This window comes from Lucilia sericata, unplaced genomic scaffold, assembly GCF_015586225.1.
Source record: "Lucilia sericata isolate MDLA Ls3-8-SP2 unplaced genomic scaffold, ASM1558622v1 Contig000392F_arrow, whole genome shotgun sequence".
Classification (NCBI taxonomy): domain Eukaryota; kingdom Metazoa; phylum Arthropoda; class Insecta; order Diptera; family Calliphoridae; genus Lucilia; species Lucilia sericata.
Genome location: NW_023994410.1, coordinates 303,840 through 328,894, shown reverse-complemented (window position 1 = coordinate 328,894; position 25,055 = coordinate 303,840). Strand labels below are relative to the sequence as shown.

Below are 25,055 nucleotides of genomic sequence, written 5' to 3'. Positions count from 1 at the left end.
ATTTTTATTCACTTTTATTCTTCGATTTAATAATATTTACTTAATTATTTAAATAATTAAACCGGCGTCAACGAATTTGCGAAACAGTTGGAAAAATAGATCACGATAGACTTGAATGACAGTTAATCGGTTATTCACAGGAAAATGTTATTCTTATTAGTTTCATTCACAATAGCAACGGAAGGAAGTGTTGCTTAATTATTATTTTTTATAACTAGTTTCTTATTTGAATGAAATACGACGGAGAGAAAGATTTATAGAGTTTTTAAATGAAAATTGATGAAAAAATTTTTAAAGACGTTTAATAAAATTTATAAATTACACACGCTAACGATAAAAAGCCTTTTTCATTAATTTCAGTGTTATTTGGTCTGCTGATTCCGAAAATGACAATAAAAAAGTCGTATCACCCACCAATTTTCCACATTTTGATATTTTACTTCAAGTGCCACCTATAAAATTCCATAATTTTACTGAAGTTTCGTTTTTTACAGCAAATAATTGGAATACGTTTACAATTGCCGTTCCAATAAGATTAAATACATTTTAGACATAAGATATTAGCAAGATTTTATTGATTTTATATGCATTTGAATGCCATTAATATGTAAAAAACATTATTTTAAATTCAAATTTTTCACTTCCGGTAGTATTTCATTAAAATTAATTCATTAATTTTAAACAAAACTACGTTTACTTCATTCAACCCTTAACTAAAATGTAATCATTCAACAGTGAATGTCCAAAAATTGCTATTGTGAATAATAAACTGTCAAAGAAAATACAGCAATTGACAGCTAGCCACAGACAACTGACAGCAAGAGAAAAATCAAGTAGCAAAAGCAATCTTATTGCAAAATATTTAATTATTCATACATTTTAAGCAAATAATTAATAAATACCAGACGAATAAACAACATAAGCAACAAATAAAATGTCTATAATTCAATAAAAAAGTGTATGTGTAGCAATTAAACAAAAAAGAAACCTTAAAAATCTAAAAAAATTTCAAGTGTCGTATAACATTGGCAATGAAATATGAAAACTACACCCACTCTCTACTAATGTTCACTTGGAAGAAATGAGAGAATTGAAAAAATAAACAAAGTGGAAGTAAAAAAAAAAACAACAATATTTAATAATAATAGTTAAATACAAAACATCTACTAAAAATAGATAAACAATTGAGATATTGGGAAAAAATTGTTACATGGTGAATACTAAGTAATCCAAAGAATGCAAGCGAATTTTTAATAAGAACAGCAACAACAATACATTAAAATTTAACAATAGAAAGTGATTACTCAAGTGTTTGACTAAGAAAATAATACACACATTAATAAAACTTACCTGATAGATGGTGGCTATTAATTTGTTGTTGCTGTTAAATTAGCAAATAACAACAACTAAACTATTTATACTTTTTAAAATATAAATTATAAAAGAAACATCGATACAATGACGTCTTTGGGGGGAGCTGCGATACCTACCATATCAGCTGCTGTTTCCACTTCTAGCTTATCAACAAAGTCATCGCGGAACAATTCTAACGATGCATTAAATTCTAACTTTGACAAACAACAACACAATCTAACAACTAAACAAATAATACAACAAAAATTAAAAGAGAATGAAAATGTTTTATCGGTAAATTATGAAAAATGAAAAACATTTTATTGATTATTTTGTTACTGATGTGGAATTCTTTGTTTTAGATTTTTGAAGCATATCAAATTGTAGGCCAACAGCATACTAGCCGTCTTTTGTGTTTGGTAGTCTCGGTGGCGGGTGGTACTTATGCCGTCTTTTCCATGACTGCTGCTCGTTTGCCTCTGAGGAACTCTAGTGATATCACTATCGATAAAGTTTTTCCCTTAAATGAAACTTTTGAAATTGGTTATGGTAGGTATAAATGAAACTATTTATTATTGTTTTACCAATAGTAATAGAGTTTTCTCTAGAAGGCACTAAAGTGGCAAAAATACTGTTATTAAAACGAAACTGTAGTCCGTTATTTAGACAAGAATGTCTATAGAGTTGACTGTTATATCGTCTATAGACGAGACTGCTATATTGAGACTGTTTTTTGGTCTAATTAAGAGACTGTTGTCTGGTCTATAGACGAGAACATTGTATGGTCTACAGACGAGAACGTTGTCTGGTCTATAGACGAGAACGTTGTCTCGTCTAGAGACGAGAACTTTGTCTGGTCTATAGACGAGAACGTTGTCTGGTCTATAGACGAGAACGTTGTCTGGTCTATAGACGAGAACGTTGTCTGGTCTATAGACGAGACTGTTGTCTGATCTATAGACGAGACTGTTGTCTGGTCTCAAGTTGCCTGGTCTATAGACGAGACTGTTGTCTGGTCTATAGACGAGAACGTTGTCTGGTCTATAGACGAGAACGTTGTCTGGTCTATAAACGAGAACGTTGTCTGGTCTATAGACGAGAACGTTGTCCGGTCTATAGATGAGAACGTTGTCTGGTCTATAGACGCGAACGTTGTCTGGTCTATAGACGAGAACGTTGTCTGGTCTATAGACGAGAACGTTGTCTGGTCTATAGACGAGAACGTTGTCTGGTCTATAGACGAGAACGTTGTCTGGTCTATAGACGAGAACGTTGTCTGGTCTATAGACGAGAACGTTGTCTGGTCTATAGACGAGAACGTTGTCTGGTCTATAGACGAGAACGTTGTCTGGTCTATAGACGAGAACGTTGTCTGGTCTATAGACGAGAACGTTGTCTAGTCTATAGACGAGAACGTTGTCTGGTCTATAGACGAGAACGTTGTCTGGTATATAGACGAGAACGTTGTCTGGTCTATAGACGAGAACGTTGTCTGGTCTATAGACGAGAACGTTGTCTGGTCTATTGACGAGAACGTTGTCTGGTCTATAGACGAGAACGTTGTCTGACAAGTCTGGTCTATAGACGAGACTGTTGTCTGGTCTATAGATGAGACTGTTGTCTGGTCTATAGACGAGACTGTTGTCTGGTCTATAGACGACACTGTTGTCTGGTCTATAGACGACACTGTTGTCTGGTCTATAGACGACACTGTTGTCTGGTCTATAGACGAGACTGTTGTCTGGTCTTTAGACGAGACTGTTGTCTGGTCTATAGACGAGACTGTTGCCTGGTCTATAGACGACACTGTTGTCTGGTCTATAGACGACACTGTTGTCTGGTCTATAGACGACACTGTTGTCTGGTCTATAGACGACACTGTTGTCTGGTCTATAGACGACACTGTTGTCTGGTCTATAGACGTGACTGTTGTCTGGTCTTTAGACGAGACTGTTGTCTGGTCTATAGACGAGACTGTTGCCTGGTCTATAGACGACACTGTTGTCTGGTCTATAGACGACACTGTTGTCTGGTCTATAGACGACACTGTTGTCTGGTCTATAGACGACACTGTTGTCTGGTCTATAGACGAGACTGTTGTCTGGTCTTTAGACGAGACTGTTGTTTGGTCTATAGACGACACTGTTATCTGGTACATAGATGAGGCTGTTGTCTGGTATATAGACGATAATTATTGTTCTAAATCTGTATTGAAATATTTTTAAGAATTTTGTTTCTCTTGATACCAACAAAGTGAAGAATTTTTAAATGTTTACACACAATTAGAACGCACACACTTTTAGTTATTTTTTTAATCTAATTTGATGAGGTAATAGGCCAACATGCAAACATATGTTGCATGTCATTTAACTATCAATAACTTCTAGAAAAAGTGAAAATTTTAATTCATAAGAATTTTATATAAAAACTAAGCTAAATATAAATTTTACTCTCCCATAATTATTGTGTATATTTTGAAATGCAACCTATTTCATTGTGTTATCAGTAAGAATACAAAGAAAATAACAATAAAAAGTTCTATTTGTGATATTCTGTAGACAATTTATGGAAAATAAAAAAGGCGCAATAACAACAGTTTAAACAAACTTTTTTTCTTACTGCTACAAAATATATAAAGGTTCCTAAAATAGAAACTATAAATAGAAACTTTTATTACTATAGTATGTATTACACTATCTCTAAACACTAACTTCTTTTTGCAGATAAAAAAGGTTCAATTTCCCAATTGCAATTTACTTTAAGAAATGCCGATGAAACCCCAGCAAAATACTATTACTATCCCATTATAACTAATGAAGATGCTTCAGATTTTAATACATTTCAAGCGCAAATAATCTCGGCAAAAATGTCTATGTTGCATACAACGAACGAAATGAATACGCTGAGTTTTGCATGGATTAATGATTATCGCCAGATAGGCGAGGTTAAACAGGAAATGAAGCGTAGAGAAAATGAATATATTAAATATAAAGATTTTACGTAAGTTTTTGTGTTTTGAAAATGCAAAAAGAAAGATTGCAAACATCTTAATAAAAATCACTTTTTGAATTTAGAATTTACTGTGCCACTTATAATGTTAATAATAAATCATATTGTGATTCACCTTTACATTTATGGTTGGCGGCCTGTGAACAGCCACCAGATATTTATGCCATTGCTTTACAGGAACTGGATACTTCAGCTAAGGCTATAACGTTTAGTGAAAATAGACCAGATGCTTTATGGATGTAAATATTTAATATTATTTAAAGTTCAACATAATTTTTAATTGTTTTTTTTTCATTTACAGCACTAAAATGCTTGAAAGTGTTCACGATAAAGGAGAATATGAAGAACTTACTTCTGTGCGTTTGGTGGGCATGATGTTGACTGTTATTGTTAAACGTCAAATACGTTCATCTATTACACGCTATAATGTCAAGACTATTGCTCGTGGCATTTTAAATGCTTTGGGCAATAAGGGTGGTGTAGCTGTTAGTTTGCAGTTGAATGAGGCCAATTTGTGTTTTGTTAATTCACATTTAGCCGCTCATATGGGTTTCGTTGAAGCACGCAATGAGGACTATGCTGGCATTGTTAAGGGTTTGGTGTTTGATGATGAGCTGCGAAGGACTATTAATGATCATGAGTAAGTTGTCAGTTAACCAAGAAATTGAAACAATAGAAATTAAACCAAAACTTGTGAGTTATATATATGATATTTACAAGTGACTGTAAAATATGTGGCACGAAAAATGCTGATGAGGAGCTGCACTTGCTCCGAAAATGCATTCTATTCTGCTTTAATTTCGAAAAGATATTTTCAATTTCAAATATAAACTATCAACCTTTTTCCTTCCTCAGCCATATATTCTGGATTGGTGATTTAAACTATCGCATTGAGGAACCACCTGGTCTACAGTTGCCCATGTCTCGTGCCGCAGCCAATGCTGCTGAAATGCTTTTACCCTACGATCAACTACGACAAGAAATGCGTAAAGGCAATTGTTTCGAAGGCTATACTGAAGGTCCCATCAAATTCCGTCCGACGTATAAATATGATCCTGGTACCGATAACTACGACAGCAGTGAGAAACAAAGAGCACCGGCCTATTGTGATCGCATATTATGGAAGGGATCACGCATAGAACAATTGGCTTATGATAGTGTTATGGACATTAGACAAAGTGATCATAAACCAGTGTATGCGGTATTTCGGGTAAATATTAAGACACGTGATGATAATTTATACAAAAAAGTACACGAAGAGGTTTTAAAATTACTGGATAAACGAGAGAATGAGAGTCAACCTCAGATAACGGTAGAGAAAACAATTATTGATTTTGGTTTGGTGCGTTTTAATGAACCGGCTGTTAGTGATTTTACCGTTTCAAATGCTTGTCCCATACCAGTGGATTTTGAGTTTAAACGTAAAGATCCTCCCATTAATGATATTTGTGAGCGGTGGCTGAGAGTGGAGCCCAGAGCAGAAGTTTTAATGATTGGCAAGTTGTTTGTTTTTTTTTTTTTTAATTATTTGCAAACTTTAACTAATATAGATTAATACAGATTCTACAAAAAGTATACGCGTTAAATTAATGGCCAATGCTGATTCTATTACTGGTTTATTGCATAAAATACGCACCACTGGCAATTGGAAATTTGATTTTGATATCTTGATATTACAAGTGAAAAATGGTCCTCATATTTTTATCACTGTAACAGGGGAATACAAACCAAGTTGCTTTGGTTTGTCTATGGAAACTTTATGTCGTACAGATCGTCCTTTGTGTGAATATGATCAGCAACAAATTAAAGAACTGGTGGGTTATTTAGTTTAATTAAAATCTATTTACAAATTTTTAAAATGTTTTTTATTCTAGATGAATGATAATTCTCCTGAATTTCGGGTCACCATGCCCAGAGAGTTCTTTTTGCTTATCGATTATTTGCATAAACAAGGTCCCAATGTTGAGGGAGCCTTTTCTTTAAGTTCTTTGGAATTTAAACATGCCAAGGATATTAAATTTAATTGTATCAGAGATTGGCTAGATACTTGGTCTAGTAATGAATTCCGTAAGTTTGTTTAATATCAAGTAAGCAAATTAAGTTCTGTAATTACATTATTTAACTTGCAGCTGATACTCCTCAAGCTGCGGCTGAAGCCTTACTTATGCTTCTCAATTTACCCGAGAAGCCTTTACTTGATCCCTATGTGGAAGATCTCTTAAAAACCAATACCACCGCCGAGGCCATGGAATTGGTTGCCCAATTGAGTTCACCTAAACGTAATGTTTTTGTTCATCTTTGTATGTTTTTAAGAGAGGGTATTGAACGTAAATACTACAATCCCATGCATGTGGGTAAGTAAAGCTCATTTTCCTATCACTTCATAAGCAAACAAACAATTGATTTTTGTTTCTTTCTTTAAAGCCACCATTTTTGGTCGCGTTTTATTACGCAGTACTACCAAATCGGTAGACTATTATCGTGATACACGTTGTCGTGAATTTATGCAACGTTTTGTTACCACAGGCAGTGAAATGGGTACATTATCTTCATCCACCTCCTCCAATTCGTCCACATCATCATCGACTGCAGCTGCTGGTAGCCAGGCTAAATCGCCTACAAATGCTGCTGCACCACCACCATCATCATCAACACATTCTAATACGGCATCTGCTTCAAAGAGCAATTTAGTAGAAATGACTTAATTTTTTTCTTTCTTTTACTTTTAAGTTTTTCTTTAAGGAATATTTAATATTTATTTTTCGTTTCTTTTCTTTCTTTCTAAAGCAATATTTATGTTTATTTTTATTTCTTTTAATTTAATAGCATTTCTAGGAAAGATTTCTGTTTAATTTTGGGTTTAATAAGGAATTGATTTTTTTAAGTCACATTAAAATTTCGAAATACATATTTATTCTAAATAAAAAATCATAAATTCGAACTTCGAATTTATATAAATTTACAACTTACTCATCGAAACAGAAATACCTTTTCGAAGTTTAAAAATTTTATTAAAAATTAAATAAAAAATTATTTGAAATTATAATTTCTATTCAAAGTTAAAAATTTGTATTCCATAGAAAAATTATATTTGAAAGTAAAAACCGAAGTTTGAAATTTCCATACGAAACTAACAAATTTCTATTCGCAATTCCGAATTTTTATTCGAAATTGAAAATTTCTATTTGAAATTAAAAATGGAGATTTGAATTTCAATTCGAATTCTATTAAAATTTAAAACTTTCCATTCAAAGTGAAAAATTTCTATTCGAAATTGAAAATTTCTATTCGAAATTAAATATTTCTATTTGAAATTAAATATTTATATTTTAAATTGAAAATTTCTATTTGAAATTAAATACTTCTATCCGAAAATCAAAATTTCTATACGACATTATAAATGTTTATTCGAAATTAAACATTTTTATTTGAAATTGAAATTTTTTATTCGAAAGTGAGAATTTCTGTTCGAAATATAAAATTTCTATTCGAATTTAAAAGTTTCTATGGGAAATTGATAATATTCGAAAATGAGAATTCCTGTTCGAAATTGAAAAATTCTTTTCGAAATTGAGAATTTCTGTTTGTAATTGAAAAATTCTATTCGAATTTGAGAATTTCTAATCGAATTTGAGAATTTCTATTCGAAATTGTAAAATTTCTATTCGACCATGAAGATTTATTTTCGAAATTGACAATGTCTATTTGAAATTGAAAATTTGTATTCGAAAATGAGAATTTCTGTTCGAAATTTAAAATATCTATTCGAAATTGAGAATTTCTATCCGAAATTGAAAAATAATGTTCGAAAATGAGAATTTCTGTTCGAAATTGAAAAATTCTATTCGAAGTTGAGAATTTCTATTCGAAATTGAAAATTTCTATGCGATCATGATGATTTATTTTCGATATTGAAAATTTCTATTTAAAGTTAAATATTCTATACGAACAGTTTTCATATTCGAAATTGAAAATGTCTATTCGAATTTGAAAACTTCTATTCGAAATTGAAAATTATTATTATTAGTTTCTATTCAAAATTTTATATTGAATTTGAAAATGTTTCTTTGAAATTGAAATTTTCAATTCGAATTTTAAGATTTCTACTCGTAAAAGAGAATAGCAATAGAATATGTTAATTAAAAATTTTAAATTTGAAAAATGTATTACAAATTGAAAACTTAACTAGGAATTAAAGGTGTAAAATTTAAAATTTTAATTTGTATATTCGAAATTTTAAAATTTCCACTCGAAATATTAATAATTATTTATAGCAGTTCTTTCTATTAAACCCAAAATATTGAAATCTTTTATTATAAATATCGTTAGTACAATTTAATGCATAGAATTTTCATTCTCACATGTTTTAATCAAATAATTAAACGTTTTGCCATAAAAACGTTTAAAATATTTCGATATTCCATTTTTTTAGTTTTTCCATAACAACGAGTACATTTCTTTTTATTAATAAAATTAAGTTTAATTTGTTTGTGCTTTAATTTCCATACAAAAACAAAAAAGCACATAATTATTGATTTACACTTAGATGGTTCCAAAATAAATTGTTATCGGTTTTTGGATTTTTCTCTGTGAGGTGCCTCTGACGTTGTATTTATTTATATTTATTAACTATAAGTTATATATTTGTTAATAAATTCATAAAAAATTGTTATGTTGTAAATTAAAAAATTTAGGCATTTATGATAAGATTTCTCTAGAATTATTATAAACATATACTGTGTGATGTTTAAACATCAAACTTGCTTTCATAACAATTTAATAAAAATATAAAAAAATAAATAAAAATTAAATAATCGAAAAAAATACAAATTTGTTTAATTTAATTAAATTAAAAAATATTTCTTTACCTTTTTACACAACAAAAGCATTGAAATAATACAAATTATAAAATTACCCTTTAATTTCCTTTATTATACAACAAATTCCCTCATTTCTTTGCACTTTTTCAATTTCCCCTATCTGGCATCCCCTTTTCAACGCTATTGTGAATTATTCTTATAAGCTTTGACATTTCGTTAGTCGTGATCATTTTATTACAATTGCAATGCAAATTACCGGTTCCTTTAAATAAAGTTATATAAAGCAATAAATAGAAAGATTTTTTTTAATAAAAGTGCATACAAATATAAAAAAATATGTGGCGAATAAAATGTAATAGAAATAAAGAGGCTAAATACAAAAGGAGTTAGTAAAATTCGTCGCAAAATGTGTAAATTCCACAAATTGCAATGTAGCGAAATAAAAGCGGTTAAAAAAACGAAGTGTGCGTGTGTGTGTAATAGTGTATATAGTATGTAAATAAGTAAAAGAAAACAACAAGGAAACAAAATGTAAACAAATAGAGTTTAATCTATGTATCGAAGTTTCCAGCGTAAAAAATTATTCTACTCTGCCTCTTAGATTTAACATAAAAGTGTCCTATGTTGCCTAATGGGTGTACTCTTGCTTAGAATGCAAGCTATGATATCAGTAGGTGCTACGACGATTCATTCATAAAAAATGGGTAAGTCAAAAACAGTACTTCACAAAAATTTTATTTATTGTTTTAATCACCCACGCAGGGTTTTAGTAAACACAGGGTAGAGTTCCATCTGTACTAATGAAGACTCTAAGTTTATCTAAAACAGGAATTGGGTTTATGATAATATGAGTCAATAGACTTGTGCACAAACTATGGATTAGTCTACATAATAAACTATTTCATATTTTTTTTAATTTTATCTTAGTCTCCACCAGAAATAAAATTTAGAGTTTTAATGGTCTCCACCAGTATATATTTGAGTTTAAATGGTCTCCACCAGGTTATATTGTGAGCATTTTATGGTCTCCACCTGTTAAAAACAAAACCTCATACTGAGCTAAAACGAAAGCAAGCGTTTAATGAAGACAACGCATAACTTAGAAACAGTTATACGAAGTATGTAGTTCATTAAATAAGTACGGGGGTGAGAAGTAATTCTGTCCAAAGTTCGGCAACAAACACAAATAACTCTCACGATGACATGAGAGTTGTTTCCCAACTCAGACCTGAATGACAAATGAACTATTTCATATATTAGATAAAAGACTGTTTCCGTAGCAGGCATGCAAAATTCAGTCCTTTTGTACTTTTTCCAGTACTTTTTGATATCGAAAAATTCCGTCGTACCCCCACGATATTTTCTGTACATTTTATAACTTATAAAGTTTTGATAAATAGTCCACATAGTAGTCAATTGACCAGTTTGTGGTCTTTTCTAGTTTATAATTTGATACGTAGTCTAGCCTACAGTCTAGTCTATAGTCTAGTCTATAGTCTAGTCTACAGAGATGGGGGTAGTGCACTAAATTATTAGTTAAATCAATATTTAACTAGCACTAAATATTATTTCAAAAAATATATTTTTCACTAATTTTCTGGAGCTTAGTGGTAGTGAAGCTTATATTTTTAGCACTAATATTTTTTAGTGATAATTTTATTTTTTTAACTATTGAGTGATAGTTTTTTCATTTTATAAAAATGAAAAAATTTGTAAGACATTAAATGATTAAATTTTTTAAAAGATACATCTATTAAAAGGGAAAATACAGATTTTGTTAGCGATGGCACTATGATAGACCCTACATATGCAGTTACCCCAACAACATCTCATGCTTTAAAAAGAAATGGTTGAAACACCTAAATTCCAAAATTTTGCCTTCTTCTGCTCAAGTATAACGATGTTTTTTTTAGCGGAATGGTGAACTCTCCTCGGAAAATTAAATTAATTGATTAATTTTGTACCTCGATTGCCACGTCATCTGCGTTGCCAGTTGCCAAAATAATGTGGTTACTGGATGTTTTTTAGGCAATAGCTTGGAACCTTTGTAAATAATGAACGTTTTACTTATTAATAATATCCGTCCAATGAGTTTTTGGTTGACTTAAACCATTTCTAGACTGTCCTATTAACTTAAACTTTTAAATGAGTGAAACATTTCTCTGTTGAAAAAAAATTGTGCAGGAATATTTTTTGAACTAATAATTTAGTGTAGAAAAAATTATTTCACTAGGCTGTAAAAACAAATATTTTAACTATTTTTAAAATATTTTTAGTTAAAAATTTTAAATATCACTATCACTATTATTGAATGAGGCTTATATTTTTCATTCATCACTAAACATAAATAAAAGTAGTGAATAATTTTGAACTACCACTAATAATTAGTGATAGTTAAAAATTAGTGCACTACCCCCATCTCTGCTAGTCTATAGTCTGGTCTATAGTCTAGTCTATAGTCTAGTCTATAGTCTAGTCTATAGTCTAGTCTATAGTCTAGTCTATAGTCTAGTCTATAGTCTAGTCTATAGTCTAGTCTATAGTCTAGTCTATAGTCTAGTCTATAGTCTGGTCTATAGTCTAGTCTATAGTCTGGTCTATAGTCTAGTCTATAGTCTAGTCTAGTCTAGTCTATAGGCTAGTCTATAGTCTTCTATAGTCTAGTCTAGTAGTCTAGTCTATAGTCTAGTCTATAGTCTAGTCTATAGTCTAGTCTATAGTTAGTCTATAGTCTAGTCTATAGTCAGTAGTCTATAGTCTAGTCTATAGTTAGTCTAGTCTATAAGTCTAGTCTATAGTTAGTCTATAGTCTAGTCTATAGTCTAGTCTATAGTCTAGTCTATAGTCTAGTCTATAGTCTAGTCTATTAGTCTAGTCTATAGTCTAGTCTATAGTCTAGTCTATAGTCTAGTCTATAGTCTAGTCTATAGTCTAGTCTATAGTCTAGTAAGTCTATAGTCTAGTCTATAGTCTAGTCTATAGTCTAGTCTATAGTCTAGTCTATAGTCTAGTCTATAGTCTAGTCTATAGTCTAGTCTATAGTCTAGTCTATAGTCTAGTCTATAGTCTAGTCTATAGTCTAGCTCTAGTCTATAGTCTAGTCTATAGTTAGTCTATAGTTGTCTATAGTCTAGTCTATAGTCTAGTCTATAGTCTAGTCTATAGTCTAGTCTAGTCTAGTCCTAGTCTAGTTATAGTCTAGTCTATAGTCTAGTCTATAGTCTAGTCTATAGTCTAGTCTATAGTCTAGTCTATAGTCTAGTCTATAGTCTAGTCTATAGTCTAGTCTATAGTCTAGTCTATAGTCTAGTCTATAGTCTAGTCTAGTCTAGTCTATAGTCTAGTCTATAGTCTAGTCTATAGTCTAGTCTATAGTCTAGTCTATAGTCTAGTCTATAGTCTAGTCTAATAGTCTAGTCTATAGTCTAGTCTATAGCTCTAGTCTATAGTCTAGTCTATAGTCTAGTCTATAGTCTAGTCTATAGTTATAGTCTATAGTCTAGTCTATAGTCTAGTCTATAGTTAGTCTATAGTCTAGTCTATAGTCTAGTCTATAGTCTAGTCTATAGTCTATGTCTATAGTCTAGTCTATAGTCTAGTCTATAGTCTAGTCTATAGTCTAGTCTATAGTCTAGTCTATAGTCTAGTCTATAGTCTAGTCTATAGTCTAGCTATAGTCTATAGTCTAGTCTATAGTCTAGTCTATAGTCTAGTCTATAGTCTAGTCTCATATTTTAAATATTAAAGAAATTATAAGGACTTTCAAACAGGAAACTGTAACAATATGTATTTTGTTTTAGTTTAGTGCAGTTGAATTCAAAGCAATGTTCTAATTGTCTAATGCCTTAATTAAAGTCTTTAAAAATTTGTTTATCTTTTCTGTTTTAATTTAAAATCTCTCTTTTTAATTTCTTATTTGTTTACAATAATGTTAAGAAAAAATCTTCAAGGTCTTCTGTTTCTTATTTTATGCTCCATATATTCTTAAGAGATTTATTCTTCTTACACGTACACACATATAACACACACACTCACACTTGTTCACTTAAACAAAAAACACTTGGCTTTAATTTTCATCAAATCATTTAGCTAATTTTCACTTTTCCAAACTGTAGCATACTCATACTTAAACAAAATGCAAAAATATACACATACACACCACAAGACCGTCTTCTTGTGTTGTTATAAAAGAAGTAACAAGGGTTGAGTAAAACTCAAGAAGCATATTAACACTTTAGGGACTTTTGCTAAATTGTAAATATGTATGTCTAACAGTGTAGCGGAAAACTGAAACTATTATTTCAAAAACATTTAGAAATATTTTAGAAAGTTGTAGAAATTTTTTGATTTTGTCGTGCTTTCGAACGAATTAAAAAATATTTTGTAATAATTTGTTTTTTTTTTCTTTTAGCTTTGCTCTCTACTGTTTGCTGATAATGAGTGGCTGTAGGTATTAATTTGTACAGCTTTTCATATCTCTGCAGTTAGGAGAGACTGTTCCGAATTAGTCGATATATAAATACACAGACTATACACTAGACAAGTCCAGAGCCTTGTCAATATATTAGACCATAGACTAGACAATAAACTTGTCCTTAGTCTAATTAATAGAATAGTCCATAGACCAGTGTATATACCAGCCTATAGACTTGTTAATAGAATAATCCATAGACTATAGCATGGTCTATTGACTAGACCATATAATATTCGAGAGACTAGACCATAAAGTAGGCAATAGGCTGTTCCATAGATTATACCTTAATCAAAGGATAGACTAGATAGTAGACAATTGACTAGACGATAGAATATTCAATAGAATGGGTAATAGTTATTAGAATATACTAGACATAGTATGGATCGGTGTTGACTGTTCCTTACCAACCAATAGACTAGACTGTTCCTTACCAACCAGAGACTAATCTATATACTGGTCTAGAGTCTGTACCATAGATTAGTCGATGTACTCGACCTTAGTCGGGCAACAGACTAGTCAAAAGGGCATTCAATGGAATAGTCCATAGACATTACAAAAGTTATATTACAATTCGGGGTAGGTGTTCCCACTAGTCAATAGACGAGTCCATAGCCTAGTTAATGAACTAGTCCATAGATTTATCAATGGTCTAGTCTATAGAATTATCGATAGTATATTTCACAGAATTGACACAGACTTGTCAAAAGACTATGGACTAAATCGTAGAATAGCCAATAGACTAATCCATATACTAGTCAATAGACTACACTAAACTTAAACAGCATAATAGTCAATAGACTAATCAATAGAATAATCGATAGTCATTAAAGCAAACTAGTTTAAGAAATTTAGTACTTTTAATTCAAAAGAGTACTCAATATAAATTCCTTCAAAATTGTAATTTTCCTTATCTGAGCCATCCAAAAAGGATACCATAACTCCTGGCAAAAACTGTTGGGATGCTCAAGTGCAAAGATTATACACCAGTACATTGAAAATTAAGCTGTTTTATTTGAAATTTTTGAATTTAAGGCATTAACATGTTTAATTTTAATATGGATAGAATTTTTAATAACTCAATTTTAAACTGCAAATTAATGAATAATTACAAAGAAAAATGTTTATTAGGAGTGTAGACTAAGAGTTTGAGTTGAAGTGTAGAGTTTTTTTTATCATTAAAAGTACATAATAACTTAATTCTATTTAAATATTTAAGAAATTTTATCCGACATAATCTTATTAGAATTGAAATAGTCAATTATACATTAGAATGTATTAGAATTGGAAATTATATGTGATCACACATTTTCATAAGATTTTTGATTTAAACATTATTTAAGGAACTGTAGTTTTCATAAGAATCTTCCCAAATTTATATTTGAACTACGATTTGAATTCCAATAATATTTTTAGTTAAACTATTTAAAATATTATGCAAAATCTGTATAATTTAATCTTTTTAACTTTTATTAAATCTTCTTTGCATTCTTAACACATTATACAACAGTTTTAAATGTAACTTCATATATCATTTTGATTTATTATCCTATTCCCTGAACACTTTTGTTTTAACTCCTTTAATAGGTGTAAAGAAATCATATCACTTAAGTAACGTATACACAACGAAAAATCTTGAGGTAAAACTTTATCATTTTATTTTTGTTACTTTTTTTTTATTGCTAACGTCGTCATTGTTGTTGTAGTTGTTTCTTTTTATTTATTTTGTTTCTTAAAGTTAATTTAAAGTTTTCCATCAGAAGAACTCTTTATAAAAATAGACTTAATTTTCAACAAATTCGTTTACCTGTTACAAACATAATAATAAGTAAAGAAAGTATGCGAGTACGAGTTCTCAAGACTCGTACAAAATATAATTCAAGCCAAAGGCGACAAGAACGATGACGATGAAGACTTTGCAAAATATATTTTATATACTGCCACCATATACATACTCTTGTTGCACATTTTGCTGCATATATATGTATATATATGTGCTTTTAAGTATATAACTACGTATACACATCCGTGTAAACAAGCAAATATTACATTCTTATAGTATAAAAGGGAACAATCGTAAAAATCATTTAAAATCATGTGTAAAACTGTTAGTGATAGTATGAGTGATCACAGATTTTCATTAGATTCACGATTTAAGCATTATTTAAGGAACTACAGCTACAGGATCTACAGTCGGTTTTAGTGGTTTTCTTTATTTAAGGATCTACAGACGATTTTAGGTTTTCCATATAAAGTGATGATTAGATTGTTGATTTGGAATGAGATTATAATTCTACGTCTGACTTAGTAATTTTGTTTCTCAGTTAACACCGTTGAGTACTCCTGTAACTTTATTTGCTTTCAGCTTATGACTATGTACGTGTGCTATGCAAATATTGTTAAGAATTCAGGATTCAGTTTTATTTTTCTTTAACGTTTTTGTTGTTTTTGTTTTTACTTTCCTGTATGAATTGCCAAACTATAAGGTATGTATAAGAAAATTGTAACTTGTTACTCTACATTCTTCAACTTCATGTCAGAGTGTCTGCCTGTGTACAGAATTGTTTGAATCCTTGTATATAAGCTATATGAATAAGTAGAACGTCAACGTTGTAATATTCCTTTAGGTTTTTTTCTTTTTCGTAATATAACTTTACGGCGTTCTTTCGTTTCTTCTATTTATTTTCGTTAGGTAGAATTTACACTTTATTTGCAAACATCCTTTTCGTATTTCCTTAACTCATCTGCGACTGAAACAGTGGTTTACTTAAAGGAATTTTATAATTTCATGAAAAAGGCTTGACTGGAGTATTATTGTTAAAGAAAGTCTAATCTTTGAGCTCATTGTATCACTGTTCCTCTCAACAACCCATTTGCGTAGCCCAGAAAAATAACAAACAAATAGTTTAAAGAAAATGTAGTAAAAGTTTTTCTTCTCCACTTTTAATGATATAGATTTCCTTGGCTTGGTAATAAGTTATATAAACCTGTTGTTACATTAAATAAACACCGAACATGATGATATCAACAACGTACAAAATTTTCTTTCTATTTTTTTTTGTTGCCTTGAGGTTGAAGAAAATTGGCAAGTTTCTGTCACATAATTACACCACAGGCGCGTTGCATAATTATACATGAACATACATACATATATAGCTAGAGTAGCTTTAGCTTACAATTGCTAGAGTTTGTATGTATTTGTAGCAAGTTGGCAAAAGTAATGACTTGTAGTTGTTAATACATACAAGAAAAAACTTAAAAAAAGGAAGAATATGCACAGGAAACTTCCTGCTTTATTGCAGTCATTTGAAAATTGTGTAACGAAGAGTAAGTACTAAATGCTGAACCAGGATGAGTGTAAGATTAATATGGAAATTCCTACAAAGATAGAAATAAAATAAATTAAAAGTATCTGGGTGTTGTAGTCTTATTAAGTATTTAATTTAATCTACAAAATAAAGAGAAAAAATAGCTAGTAGTTAATATTAAGGAAATATGGTTTAATATTATTTTAATATAGAAAATTGTATCCTTATGGATACTATAAAAATATGTAGTTGTTTCCTGTATATTTAGTTTTGATTACATAAATGCTGACGTAGTTACCTTAACCTTTGGTTGCAAAATTCTGCAAAATTTTTATATACAGATAGTATGTACAGTTTTTCCAAATACATACATACAAACATATGCATGGATATTTAATACACATATTTTCCAGTTCTATGATTTTCAAAATTTTTTTTCTACTTTTATGTTTGACTAAAAATGCATTTATTGTACTTCTTTGCCTTGGTTACCCAGCAAAACTCTTGTAAATTTTATAGTTTTGGTTTGTGTTTTGGACAATTGCAGACTATTATGATTGATTGACAAAGCTATTTATGATTGAAAAGGACTTTTATGGCAAGAAATCAGACTCGTCAATCATATGCAAAGAATGAAATACGAGTGTACTTTTGTCTGTTGGAGAGATTTGAATTTTAAGAAGTACAAAAAGAAACTACTTAGTTGGAAGAGGTTTGGGAAAAGATTTTTTTGATCTGTTGTTAAGTGTACACAAAATGGACAATTGAATGATGTAATAAGTAAGACTATACTTCTTGATTTAAGTAAATTACACAGTCTCGCCTATAGTCTCGTGTCGAACACCTTCAACACCGTCAATAAACTCGTGTATAATCTACAACTTGCCGATAATCCGAGAATAACTTCTCAATAAATTCGTCTATACATTTTTGAATTTCTGTCTTGTCTAATAACTCATCTACATTCTTGTATCTATGCTCGGCTAATGTCTTTTAAAGTCATCTATAAACTCGTCTTTAAATTCATCTAAAAACTCGTCTATAAACTAGCCTATAGCCTTTGTCTGTTAACTTACATATTTATATAGTTTTGACCATAGTCTCATCTATAAACTATAATCTCTATATATTATCTATAAATTGCCTACAATCTTATCAATAAATTCTTCTAAAAGATCATCAAAGCTATAAATATATTTTCATCTTTAAAGTCAACAAAAGTCTTTCCCATATTCACGTCTATTATCTCGTTCATGATCTCCCCTATAAACTAGTCTATATTCTCCTATCTGAACTAGTCTATAGATTCCTCTACATACTCATCTAAAATCTTTTGTATAAACATAATGGACCAGATTAGCTCTATAAACATTTCTATAATTTTGCTGTAAACGCGTTTATAGTATCGTCTATAGTCGCTTTAATAAACTCCTATATAAACTATTATACCGTCTATAAACTCACAAATATAAACTCATAATAGTCACTTCTATAAACTCGTCTATAATTTTGTCTATAAAATCGACTATGGTCTCGTCTATAAACTCATCAAATGTCCTCTCTGTACGCTACATATATCCCATTAATACATAGTATTGCCGACAACCTTCTCTATAATCTTGTCTGTAAACTCATCTTTAAACTATCCTATAACCTTATATATAAAGTTTTCGGTAGTCTTATATTTATTCTCGTCTGTAAACTTGTTTATCAACTACAATCTAGTCTATAAATTGTCTATAGTCTTGTCTATAAACTCATCAATATTTATATATTATCATCTATAATCTCGTCTAAAGTCAACTAGTCTATAAACTGTCATTAGTCTCGTCTATAGTCTCATCTATGAACACGTCTGTTCACGTCTATAAAGTAGTCTATAGTTTATGCATACTTGTCTATAGTCGTGCCTATAAATTGGTCTATAAACTCGCCTAAAGGCAACTAGTTTATAAAATGGCATTAGTCTCGTCTATAGTCTCGTCTATAAACTCGTCTGTAGTCTCGTCTATAAACTAGTCTATAGTCTGACTTATAAATTCGTCTAAATCTACGTGTATAGTCTCGTCTATGAACTCGTCTATAGTCTATATACTTTATAGACTACATTTAAGTCTTGCATATAAACTCTATAGTCTCGTGTATAAATATTTATATATTCCCATCTATAAACTTGTCCGGCTATAGTGACGTATATCGCCATGGTCTCGCATAAACTCGTCTATAGTCCTGTCTATAAACTTGATTATTGTATACTCTATAAGCTTTTCTGTAGTCTTGTTTGTAAATTTGTCTACAGTCTTTCATCTGTAGTCTATATACTTCTCTATAAACTGGTTTTAAGTCTGGATCGTTAATAACTTCGACTATAAATATTAATATATTTTCTTCTATAAACTCGTCTAAAGCCAACTTCTATATAAAGTGTTTACAGTCACGTATATAACCATGGTCTTGCCTATAAACTAGTCTATTGTTTCGTCTATAAACTCGTCTATAGTGTCGTATATAGTCTTTAGGTTTCTACATATAAATCGACTTTCGAATAATCGAACAATTGACTTTTTGGCGAAAAAAGTCTAAGATGTTCCAAAAAAGTCGATAACTCGACTATCGTCTATGAAAAAAATTCGAAAAGTCGACTTTGTAAATAAAAGTCGAAAAGTCGAAAAGTGGATAAGTCGAATAAAGTCGAAAAGTCGAAAAAAAAATCAAAAAGTCGTAAAAATTCGAAACGTCGGAAAAAGTCGATAAGTCGGAAAAAGTCGGAAAATTTCGAAAACTCGAAAATAGTAGAAAAAAGTCAAAAATAGTCGAAAATTTTAAAAAAGTGGAAAAAAATCAAAAACTCTAAAATAGTCGGAAAAACTCGAAAAAAGTAAAAAAGGTCGAAAATAGTCAAAAAATTGAAAAGTCGGAAAAAGTTGAAAAGTCGAAAAAATTCGGAAAAAGTCGAAAAGTCGATTATTTATAAAATACTAAAAGTCGAAAAGTCGACTTATAATTAAATGAAAAAAGTCGACTTTTCATAAAATGCAAAAAGTCGAAAAGTCCACTTTTCGTTTCAACTTTAGAACCCTATTAGTCTTGTCTGTATCCTTATCTATGTACAATCTCGCTTATGAAGCCGTCTACAATCTCGCCCATAAACTCGTCTAAAGTTCTTTCTATAAACTTGCCTATAGTCTCTTCTATAAGCTTTCCTATAGCTTGTTATGTAAATTCGTGTATATTCACGTCTAAAGTCCCTTATACATATATCTATAAACTCGTCTAAAGATCTATTAACTGCTCGTCTGTCTATAAACTCGTCTATAGTCTCAAATTTGTTTCAAAATTTTGTTGGGTATTTTTATAAAAAACAAAATTGTTGTTTGAATTTTACTATTTTCTCTTTTCAGCTGGTAACCATTTACAAAAGCGTACCACAAGAGATTTTAATATTACATATGTTAGATTATACAGCATAGAATGTTGGAAATACACAGAGATGCACATATGTATATACATATGTACATACACCCTTACAGATACACGAAATGTTTAGAAGTTTGTCTAATGTGGTGCAACAATCTAGTTAAATATGCAATATTATCTAAATGTAGAAGTTAAATTCACAGAGAAAAAATCATACATACATAAATACAAAATCACAAGCTTTACTTTTCATGCTGTGCACAAATATGTATGAGTATACAAAAGAAAGAAAAAAATAATTAGAGGTTGAGGGTAGAAGGTAACGTTATGATTTTAATTCCTAAAAGGAAACTAATATGTAATCATTTTCATTTTAACGAGTTAAATAAAAAATTGTTTAATAACTGTGAAAACTCACACGTATTTATATCGAAAAATGATAATGAAAATTATAAAAATATAATGAAAAAGTTTTCATCTTCCACATGTCCTTTTATTATTGAAATTATAACTTTTATTTATTAGATCCTTTAGAAGCAATATCATCTGAATAGTTATATTTAAAATAAACTCAAGTTTTTTCTTTTATATCTTAAACCAGGAGAAACTCTATCATAATCCAGAAACCATAATTTCTCTAACCCAACAATTCTAAATAGCAATTTCGAGGAATATTAAATATAATATGTATGAATACATATTCGCAAAATTATATAAAAGATATAAAATTGTAACGGATGCCTGTTGTACAAGTTGCTGTGTTGTGGCAGTTGTATATAGTTGTAAAATTACTCTAGTTTCGTTATGTAGTTATGTCACTAACACACATGCATTGTTAGATACACATACATATGTATGTATGTATACCGGATATATTACAACATTTCCGTTACAAGTCAGCATGCAAACACATACACATGCTGCTGTTATTCATACATCGATATGTGATACCACATTTCGTTTCTTGTTTTTTTTTTTTTTTTTTTTTTCAACAAATAACGTACAAAATCATACAGAGTTTCCTTTAATAGTTACGAAATGAAAACGAAAATGAAAAATAAAACTACATTTTACACACACTGAGGCTAAAAACTTATTTTCAAATTCACCTGCTGTTAATAAAACAGAAAAACTATAAACATAAAAACTATAAACATACATATGGATGTATGTATGTATTTGTGAAACTAAAATGGAAAATAGTAAATAACTAACAGCGGCAGCAATAGCAACAAACAGTTGGGTTTATACCGAGTTTCCTGTTTTTTTTAGCTGTTGCTGCAGTTGGTTGCCTTTCAGTTGCTTTTGTTATTATTTTTGTTGCTACTGATGTTTGCATTGTTGCCGTTGATATTGCTTGATATGAAATTTGTACAACTGCTGCTGGGTACTGTTGCTTGTCGCTGCATAAAAATTAAAAATTCAAACACTAGCAATTTCAACCGAAAACAACTACAACATCAACGACATTGACAACAACAAACTTGTAGATGTATTAAATATGAAAATGCTAACAGTGGGTAACATATGTTTGTGGGAAATGTTTTTGTATAGATTATATTTGCTGCATTACATCTTTGGAAAGATGTCTATCAGCCGAAATAAAAGACATACCAGACATAGAAGTTTAGCTGCTTGCTTTGACTCTAACATTATTAACACCGTAAGTTGTATATGCAAGTGTCAAACCACGACAAGATAATTATACATTTTATGGCTTTAGACGAAAAATGGAGAGGATGCTGGTGAAATCCATCGGCAATTTATCTCTACTTAAAAATCAAAAGTTTAAAGTGCAAATAACAATGATTGCTTGACACTGTAAATATTTGTATTTTGATGTGTATATGTGTATGCAAAAGCCAGAATGTATTTGAATATGGAATAAAATTTTTAACAGCAGGATGTTGTCATATTTATGTGGTACAGTTTTTTCTCTCTTGATTTTCTATATACAACTACAATAGGGTAGTACACTTAACTTGATATTAATGTTATTTACTAAAAAAATTTAATTTTTATAATAATTTCGTATTTAGTCCCGCCTCGTATTGTGTTCAGTCTTAGTCTCGTCTATAGTCTTGTCTATACTCTTGTCTATAGTCTTGTCTATAGTCTTGTCTATGGTCTTGTCTATAGTCTTGTCTATAGTCTTGTCTATAGTCTTGTCTATAGTCATGTCTATTGTCTTGTCTATAGTCTTTTCTTTAGTCTCGCCTGTAGTCTCACCAAGTTTATTCTCTGTAGTCTCATTTATAAATTCGTTTATAGCCTCATCTGTAAGCTTCTCCATAGTCTCGTGTATAGTTTGATCTATAAACTCGTCTATAGTTTGGTCTAGATAAACATCTATAATCTCGTCAGTAATTTTGTCTTTAATTCTATAGTCTGGCCAATAAACTCGTGTTTAGTCTCGTCTCATCTGATCAACAGTCTTGTCTATAGTTTCATCTACTTTCTTATCTGCAGTCTTATCTTCAGTCTCATTTATAGTCACTACGAGTTTATGCTACATATGTAAGTAGACATATCTATAATTTCGTTTATAGTCTCATCTATACAAATCTCTATAGTCTCGTGTATAGTTTGATCTACATATAAACTCGTGTACAGTTTGGTCTAGAAATTCATCTATAATCTCATCAATAATTTCGTTTATAAACACTATAGTTTCGTTAAAAAAACTCGTGTTTAGTCTCCTCGTGTTCAGTCTCCTCTCTACGGTCTTGGCTATAGTCTAGTCTATTTTCTAGTCTTTAGTCTTGTTTTCAGTATCATTTAAAGTCTCGACAAGTTTATTCTCTGTAGTCTCGTCTATAAATTTGTTTATAGTCTCGTGTACAGTTTGATATATAAACTCGTCTAAAGTTTAGTCTAGAAACTCATCTATAATCTCGTCAAGAGATTCGTCTATAAATTCTCCAATTTCGTCAATAAGTCTCGACCCACAGTGTTGTCTATAGTCTCGTCTATTGTCTTGTCTATAATATTGTGTTTAGTCTCGTTTATAGTATTGAAGAGTTTATTGTCTGTAGTCTCGCCTATAAATTCGTATACAGTCTCATCCATAATCTTGTTTATAGTCTCGTGTAAAGTTTGATATATAAAGTCGTTCATAGTTTGGTCTAGGAACTCATCTATAATATCGTCAATAGTTTCGCCTATAAATTCATGTCTTGTTATAATCCTCTTCTCATCGGCTATAGTTCCGACCATAAATTTTTAATTTGGTCTACAAACTCGTCTATAATATCGTCTATAAATTCGCATAAAGTCTAGTCTATAATCTCGTTAATAAAATAAGCTATAATTTTGTCTTTAAACTTGTCAATTATCTCGTCTATATAAACTTCAATAGTTTAATCGAGAAAAACGTCTATAATATTTTCAAATGCCTCGTATATAATATCATCATATGAATTTCTCAATAGTCTCATTTCTAAATTTGTCTACAGTCGCGTCCACAAAGTCTTCAACGACCCTCCTATAGTTTCGTTTATAAAATAAATCCCAAAATATTCTAAGAGAAATAGTTGTTTCGTCCTTTAAAACGAAGCCCCTAATATACATGTTTCAAACTTTTTTTTTACAAATGTTATTTTTATGCTCATGTATGTGTAGCTTATTTAAATGAATATTCATATTTTTGTTCACACTAGGAAACATCGAAATCACAAAAAACCCAACATCACATATGAAATACTAAAAATTACTTTAAATGAAGGGAAGAACAAATTAGTTTCTCTTTTAACTATTCATTAGTAACTATTTGTGATGAAATATTATAAAAATATACTTTTTATTTTCTCATATAATTATTGTTATGTGAATTATTAGTTAGAAAAATTATAATGAAAGTAGAAAATTAAAAAGAAATTTGTCATATGAAAAGGAAATTGTCACATTATTGTTATGGATTATTTAAAATATTTGATATTTATATATGGGTCAGCAGACTATAGATATACAACACATAAGTTTTTATAATATTGCAGTAGTCAGGATAATCTAGCTATGTTCTCTTGCTGGTAATAAACGATATGGAGAAGAGGTGCTAAATGTAATAATGTTTTTTTATTTGATTTAATCTAAATATGCAGCTTCAGTTTTTTTACTACAGAATTTGGAAGAACACATGCAAAAAATTAACTTATGCATATATGTAATAATTACAATGTGCTTTAAAACTTTCTTTAAAAGTTGTTAAAAATGTAGTTTAATTATATGAGTTTGTAAACGTTTGATAAATAATTTGAAGAGAATAAAAAATTATTTATATGCATGTCAAGCATTTCAAACTTAAATACCACACCCACAAGAACAGTCTGCTGTGAGTCTGAATGACATGTGAATAAACTAGTTGTAAGAAAGAACAGTGGGTTAGAAAAAAATAAAAATTATATAATATTTATTAATTTAACTTAATACCATCTGATAATTTAGTACTATAGCAAATGAAAATATATGTAGTTACAAACCACTGTTCTTTTATAAAACTGCTTAAAACTTTTTTTCCATCCAACAGCCTTAAAAGTGTGAAAAAAATAGTAAAAAGAAAGATATTATTTTCATTACAGTTCATAAACAAAAGAAATAGTTTATCCCATAAACATACATACACACATATGTATGTATATATTTAAACATTGCCTTAACCTCCTCAGTTTTTCTAAAAAA

The 25,055-nt window shown here is 30.0% G+C and overlaps 1 protein-coding gene across 1 annotated transcript; it reads left to right on the top strand.

Moving 5' to 3' along the window:
* Positions 1-802: 802 nt before the first annotated feature.
* On the top strand, positions 803-7,502 carry LOC119604441 (type II inositol 1,4,5-trisphosphate 5-phosphatase). Its single transcript, XM_037957042.1, has 10 exons — positions 803-1,647; positions 1,716-1,902; positions 4,077-4,353; positions 4,428-4,601; positions 4,664-5,002; positions 5,218-5,858; positions 5,923-6,176; positions 6,237-6,429; positions 6,492-6,716; positions 6,787-7,502. Exons 1-10 carry the CDS (start codon positions 1,459-1,461, stop codon positions 7,065-7,067), a joined length of 2,760 nt encoding a protein of 919 aa, XP_037812970.1. The 5' UTR covers positions 803-1,458; the 3' UTR covers positions 7,068-7,502.
* Positions 7,503-25,055: the final 17,553 nt, after the last annotated feature.

Excerpts from the sequence above, each read along its gene's own strand:
- LOC119604441 (XM_037957042.1), top strand. The coding sequence starts at position 1,459 with ATGACGTCTTTGGGGGGAGCTGCGATACCTACCATATCAGCTGCTGTT. Across the intron at positions 1,648-1,715 it reads AGAATGAAAATGTTTTATCG|ATTTTTGAAGCATATCAAAT; the intron begins GTAAATTATGAA and ends TCTTTGTTTTAG. Across the intron at positions 6,177-6,236 it reads AGCAACAAATTAAAGAACTG|ATGAATGATAATTCTCCTGA; the intron begins GTGGGTTATTTA and ends TTTTTATTCTAG.